Consider the following 7,413-nt stretch of genomic DNA (forward strand, 5'->3'; position numbering starts at 1 on the left):
AACACAGGAAATTCCACCTGAACTTAGGGAACCACTTTTTACAGTGTGGATGGTTGAACGTGGGCATGCATTGCTCAGACAGGCAGGGGAGTCTGGCCTTGCAGATATTCAAACCCTCAGTGACTTGCTGTAGTGGACCCTGCTTGAGCAAAGGAGGTGGACTGGACAATCCCCAGAGATGTCTTCCAACCTCAACTGTTCTGTGATTCTATGAAGTGAATATACAAATATACAAATGTAACGTCTCTATATGAATACAAAATATTATAAAATTAAATACTGACATAACTCAGTCACTCAAGTGACAATTTTTCACCAAGCTTGAACAAAAGCAGTTGAGTGTCTTGTGGGATAAAGAATGATTTATTCATTCTTCGTAGCCTTCCTTCTTTCACATCCATTGTGGAATCCTTTCGTGCCATCAGGACCTTTAGGCAGCCGCAGCACTCCTACAGGTAGACCATCTGCATTTTGTATTTTCCGAGCCAACATGGGGCTACTGACAGGACTCTTCTCTTGCGTTACAGTTTGAGCTTTTCTTCTCTGTACCCAGGGGCTACCAGAAGGAGTGATACTGCTATCTGAGGAATAATCTGTACATTTCCTTGGAATTTCAGGGCTAGTGTTTGGGTTAAGCTTGCTGTCTTCAGCCAGCGGAGACTTTTTGGTTACTCTTCTTAGTGAAGATGGACTGTTCCAAGGACTTGATCTGGGTGACACATTAGGACTCAAATGGCTGTTTGGGTGAATGACGGGGCTCAAATTACTCATAGTATTTGTTGCAATACATTTGCGTCCTGACAATGGTGATGTAGGATTACTCTCTGGGTCAGAAGAACTATTTGCTGAAGATTCATCACCAACAAACTGAAGTTCCTCAACTCTCTTATTAAGGGATCTAGCCTTTTTAAGACTCTTGCTGGTATCTTCATCGTGGTTCTTGTCTTTGGGAACTTTTTTCTTTGGAGGTTTCATGCCTATTAGGCTAACTTTCATGCCGGTCTCTTTCTTTTCAGCACACATGAATTCATGAGCACGTATGGCAGCATCTACTTCTTCAAATTCTATAATTGCACATTCCTGAGTTCCCAGTTGGGTGTACCGATTGCTGACCCTCCTGATATCAGGTGGTAGATCCCTACCAGGCTTGAGAATACGAACTGATGAAATTACACCAAAAGTTACAAAGGCTTTGAGAAGATGCTCCATTATCCTTTCTTGCATGCATCCATTTTCTTGTTGTTTGTTAAGAGCCTGCAGCTCAGAAATCATGTGGATATCATACACCAGTAACATCCTGGTAGGGAGGTTTTCACTAGGAAACACTGGAACTGGAGTATTTCTTCTAACCTTTTTGTTATCATCATTGAGCTCAAGAGTGTCTGAGTACTTCAGTGCATAGGCTGTGGTTCTCCAGTCACGGGTGAGGTGTTTCACCTTGAAGACAGACACAGGTTAAGCAGCACAACTGATCAAACCCACTCAAACTAATTACAGAAAGCTTAAGGCAGATGCAGGCTCCAGTCTACAAACAGAAAAAGTAAACAGTTTTCCTGCTATACAATGAGCATCAGTGAGCTCCTGTAAGGCTCGTGTCCTGTTGAATCTACTGAAAATAGGAACTCACACTAAATCTCAAACTGAAAATCATTATCTTAAAGCCTGCTCAAGTGATGTTCGGTCATTCCATATCTAGGTCTGAACCATGACCAAAATGCATGTTCTCTGGGTTTTATTTTGTTAAGTTTGCCAAACAAGTAGGTTTGCTGAGTTTAGGACTTCATTTTATTGAACTGATTTTTCCTCCTTCAATCTCAGTTTTAAAAAACCTCAAACTTCTCCGTTTCCAAGTTTAAGAGTTTTGTCTGTTATCGGCACAATCTGTTTGAAGTGGTCTGAAGAAATGGGGAGTGCCTTAACTTCTAGACTGAAGAGCTCTGCAAAACCATCAGATTTTGAATCTTGACAAAGTGCTTCTAATGTAATTTTAGAAATCAGTTATATACACATATTTATATAGGAGTTCCTAATGTTAAAAAAAAAAAACAAAACAAAACACCCCCCCCCCAAAAAAAAAACCTCAAAAAAACCCAAAAAATGAAAAAACCACCTCACCTTTAAAGTGACTTCAGTTACCAGATACTTTCTACTACTTTTAGTTTCTGGATTTGCAGAGGTCAGATTCACCATCCCTTCTCAGAGACAGGAAAGTAACTTTACCAGGATTACTTAGCTACTCATGAGTAGCTGATGTAGACATTAATTTTACCCAGTGCCCCGTTTACCATGCCCTACTCTGTCCCAGAATGATAATTTAAAAGCGTAGTTGCTTAAAAGCCCATGATTTCATGAACAAGTTCAGCAATTAAAGTTCTGGATGAGAACAAACCTAACCATCACACTGAAACTGAATCAACTTCTCAGAGAGGCGGATAAAGAGGAAACCTGTAAAACCGCCTCTATAAAATAAGTTATTTTAATCTCATCTCTCCTAGGCACTTCAAGTCATAAAAAGTTAGCTTACCTTCTTAAAAGAAGTGAGGAGTTTAACACTGACATAGCCCATCTTATTTCTTCTCACATGCTTTAGAAGGAAGGCGTCTTTCTCAAGGTTCTCATCGGAGAAGTAATATTCAATCTGTGCTATTAACTTCTGGATCAGGTCATTTTCTGGTGGTTTCCAGTTCTGGTCAGAGTCATCATCATTTTCCCCACCACTGGAAAACAGTTAAATCATTTTATTAGCAGATCTTCATCTTATATTAGTGAATTCAAATACTCTTTCAAAATGAAAAGGCATAACCGTAATGCTGATTCTAACTTACTTTATACGTAGGCACTGAACAGGTATCACCCTATCCATCTGAGGCAGGAGGCCAGCTCAGAGGATGAAGCTTTCCAGTCAGCAAAAGGATTCGAGTTCCTGAGCTCATTCCAAAAGCTGATCTTGGTGTAGAACAATGAGACACATACACTGGCATCTTGAAAACACTCTGCCAACTCAAATCCTACACCAAAACATGAAATGCAGGTGCACAGGCACTTGGTGCTATACAAAGTTCCTCCAGCGATAGTGTTTTATTTTTCAGTATGAAGCTGTTAAACGTAGGCTTGACATTTATGTGTTTCATGAGTAGTGTCACGTACCAGTGAATGAATATTCCAACTTGGTGCAATCATGTTTTCTCAAGCCTCTTCAGTGCAAGAAGGTAGGAGTCAGTATCCAGGGAGTAGGAAAGACTGAGAGGACTACTGCACTTCTTACAGGTCACTTCCAGAGTGACAGAGCAACTTAAGTAGTTTAAGGTTACCAAGGGGCTTAAACTGTACGTATGTTTCAGATTAAGGACTTTGGTGCAGTAGCAGCTCATGTACCTCATGAACAGCTGTATATGCACACGTATGCGAAGTCATTCTCATTTTCTTTCTCCCTCTCCCAGCATGTTGTCTAGGTTTCTGTGCAAAATGGAGCACTGATGAGCATCCTATACCCAAAAAGGATACTGCAACTATGGATTTCAGATACACTTCTTGCCACATACAGTTACAGCAACATGTTTGTTGCTGAAACAGAAAAAAGCATTTAAATTGTTATTTAGCATTGAGGCATATAGTTCACCCACGGACTACAGCCATAGATGTTGCTATAAGAACCATAATGCACAAGTCTATCTTAAGCCAGAGTCATTTTTTTTAAAGCTGTTAGCAATATAGTATTGCTGTGGCACCATCGTGAAACTTTCTGCTTTAAAAAAAAAAAAAAAATCATCCACTAAGCTGCCTAGACCCTATAAATCATGTATTACTTTAGTTTCCTATGTACCTCAGCAAAAAAAAAAAAAAAAATTAAAAATGGAGGAGCCTTGTCTTGGGGCTGTTTTGTCCCAGAGATGAACTGGAGACTGTGAGCTTAGTGCTGACTGACATGCCACCCAAGCCTGGGCGCAGGCAGAAGCTCTGCCGAGGCAGGTGCTTGCTGTACATCTGAAGATACTGTTCAGGTCAATGGGCTCTGCACAGAGAACACAGTCTCAGCTGTGAAAGGTTATGGCAGTTCTCTGGGACCTGGCTTTTTGAAGGTAATGATTTATTTACTTATTATGGTTCTTCACATGATAGGGCAACACCTCAGATATACATGAATACTCACTCACACAATCTTAGAAGTCTCCTTGTTAAAATCTCCCTAGCCACTTAATGGGCTACAGTTCAAAGGAATGACAAGAGTGAGAGAGTGAGAAAAAGAATTGAAGTTCTTTGGCATTGCCAGAAGTGGAGGATCATAGATGACGTTATGATTAAGATAGTAAAGAAACATTTAATGCTCAGCTGTGGGTGCTGAAAAAAAAAAAAACGAGGTTAAGTGTTTATTTTTCATTCATGATATTCCCTTACCCCCAACTCTCATTTTTCATTCACTACCAATTCAGAACTAGTGTGGGCACAAGAAACTTAGAACATTTCAGCATTTTTACATATCCACACTCTGCTAAGAAAAGCTTACCTTCATTCCAGGATGGAGCATATAGGTTTTTTTAGAGGATTTATTAGTACAGACATTTGCAGGTATTTTGAAGGTTTAGATGGAAAGAAAATAGAGTACCATGCTTGCAAAAAAAAAAAAAAAAAAAAGAACTGCATGTTTGCAAAGATCAGTACCATCCTCACTTACAATGTTAACACACTGAATCGGAGTGAAACAGGTCTCATTATACCTCTCAAATATTGGTCACAGTCTGATCTATATAGCATTTCTATATTTGGCAGACGGTTTAGCTTTTACAAAATCTTCAGGGCTCTTACAACAGCCTTCCCTAACTACTGTATGGAAATTCCACCTACAGCAAATGCAGAAATTTCTAACTAGCTCCATATTAATTCATAGTAATGATCAACTGGTAGTACCTCTAGTGTATCAACTCTACTACAAAACTAGTTGATAAATCAATGTCAGTCAACATTGACCAAAAAAAAAAGGCTAGGAGTTATTACTAAGTTTAATTTACTTAGTTCTGTATTCAGAGCTTTGTGACGGATATGTTTGTCAAAACAGGAGAGACTGAAAAACAATCTTTTAACATGGTGACTCATCTGGCTATTAGTCACACAAGAAACTAAACACCTATCTGCAGAGAGACTAGATTTTGGGTTTTAAGTATCCAAATTCACAAACAGTATATTAAATTGTCTGGATAGAGTCTAACCTTTTGATGAGTTTTTGCTGAGTCTCCAGAAGAATAAGGTATTATATTAATAAGCACTATGTGTCAATATAATTTACAGCAATAAGCTGATGTTCCAACAGTACAATTGTTGTCTCACAAGCACAGTTTGTCTCCCAGTGTGCAATAAGCCAATACACACATAGAGCCCAGATATTGTTTATTGCATGTCTGTGCCCAGATGGGTGCTAGGTGGTAATTCCACAAACCTAGCACACCCAGTGTTTCAGTCACATTGTGTATTTATACAGTTCAAATTGTATCATCCTAACTATAATTGGGTATTTTTTATCTCTTCTTAATTGGAGCTGGTTAGTTCTTTTCTCACTTTGATTTAAAAACACAGTGCTCCTTAAATTCACTGTGTGTGCTTGGTAAGTGGGGGTCTTAGTTCAGGAGGGATGTCCCAACACTCGGAAGTGTGATTGTTAGTATTATACTTAAATGAGGATAGGTCACTTTTGGACAGTGCTAATCACTAATTTGTCTGACTACCCAAACATACTGATTATTTTCCAGGATGTTCCCATCTTCAAGGGTAAATCTAACAAAGCTTAGGTGATGAAAAAGTTTTTCTCAACAGTCACAAGGACAGTATTCCTAATTTACACAAAGTACATATTTGTTACATTAGCTTCTAACTTAACTTGCAACACAATCACTCAAAGGCAGTGCGAGTCTGTTAACAGAAACTAGTGGATACAATACTTGGTGCCTACTAATGGGATGTGTGGCTGCAGTGATCATTAAATTTCAATTTCTATTGCAAAACATTATATTTTAGACAACATCATAAAACATTCACCTTTTAAGCTCAGATTCTTCCTGTGCCTGTCCGCATCCAACATCAACTTGAGCAAGAATAGCTTTACTTTATGCATAGGAGAACCACTTGTTTGCTGTCAACAGTCTGAAGACTTTTCTGAAGCACCTGGCCTCTAAATGGCTGACTAAATATCACAAATACTTAGAAATGTCCTCAAGAACTGCGGTGTCTTGACCATGGGAAAATGGTTTTCATTCCTTAAGTTATAAAACATAGAAAATGAGGAAAAAAATCTAAATTGTCTGCTACCTTATCTGGAGAGTGAAATGGTGCATTCCCAGCAGTTTTAGACCATCACTGACAATTTTCCAAATGTTTAGGTAAATAATTTCCTATCAGATGTTGCATTCCCAAAAGTAAATCCTTAGCTAAGGTTACATGTAAATGGCAAATGCATGTGGGAACTCCACTCACCTACTTTTGATGCAGGGTTTATAGTTCTCTCCATGGCAGTATGTGTGGCCTTTCCTGGATCAGGAAGAGGCCATTTACAAAAAGGCAACCTCCACAGAACTGAATATACATCAGCACTGGCAGCAAACATTTCTGAAGATAGCATCTACTGTAGAGGATTAAATAAGCGGCATTTGAGAGTTAGCTATTATGTGTTAGGAAGCTTTTCTAGTCTAGCCTAGTGCTAGAAGCTCTTACACGAGTAACATTGTCAAAGAAAACAAATGTAAAAAATATTCCTAATTTAAGAAATCAGTAATTGGAATGCAACACTGTAGACTGCTGTACACATTCGATTTATAAAAAACAACAGATGACTGTGAAAAGACTAAGCAGACTTGGTTTAAACATTTTACATGTGTCTAGCTATGCTTGCCTCCTGTTTCTGTAGTGCATAGTTGACAACTTTGGTAGTTGCAGAAAATTTCTCCTTCCCCAACTACCCCTCTGTAATTTAAAATAATGTGTTGCAGTTTATTCTGAGTCAGTGCTAAGATATGAAGTTAGAGAATCAATTAGAAGCAATTGATCTTCAAATAGAATACTGAATTTCATGCTACTGTACCTAAATCTTTATGTGACTGAATTTATTACTGCATCTGCAGCTTTAGTACAAAACACAGGATGAACTACAACTACTGAGCTTTGTCTCTCTGCAGTTTTCTGGCACAAAAATCCTGGATGTTCCTTTTACAAGAGATTCTGGTAGGTGTCAAAGCAACTTCAGGCATCAGTAATAATTCCTTCGACTTATCACTGAATTCAGACAGCATTGTTGACCTTATCAAACAGTAGATTATAAAGCGGTAGTTTCTTATGCATCTAAACTGGTGTTGATTTCATGTCTGGTCAGCTTGTTTCCAAAGCCGTAGAACTCGTTGGAGGGTTTCCCGCGTCTCCCACTCCTCCCCG

The 7,413-nt window shown here is 38.8% G+C and overlaps 1 protein-coding gene across 1 annotated transcript; it reads right to left on the reverse strand.

The window, feature by feature from the left end:
* Positions 1–363: 363 nt before the first annotated feature.
* LARP6 (La ribonucleoprotein domain family, member 6) lies at positions 364–2,717 on the reverse strand (the record flags this gene model as incomplete). The annotated part of the gene is made up of 2 exons (XM_010074425.1): positions 364–1,437; positions 2,525–2,717. Coding segments are annotated over 2 exons (1,267 nt in total), but the record flags the coding sequence as incomplete, so codon positions are not given.
* Between the last annotated feature and the right edge of the window lie 4,696 nt (positions 2,718–7,413).

Source organism: Pterocles gutturalis, unplaced genomic scaffold (genome assembly GCF_000699245.1).
Source record: "Pterocles gutturalis isolate BGI_N339 unplaced genomic scaffold, ASM69924v1 scaffold19797, whole genome shotgun sequence".
Taxonomy (NCBI): domain Eukaryota; kingdom Metazoa; phylum Chordata; class Aves; order Pterocliformes; family Pteroclidae; genus Pterocles; species Pterocles gutturalis.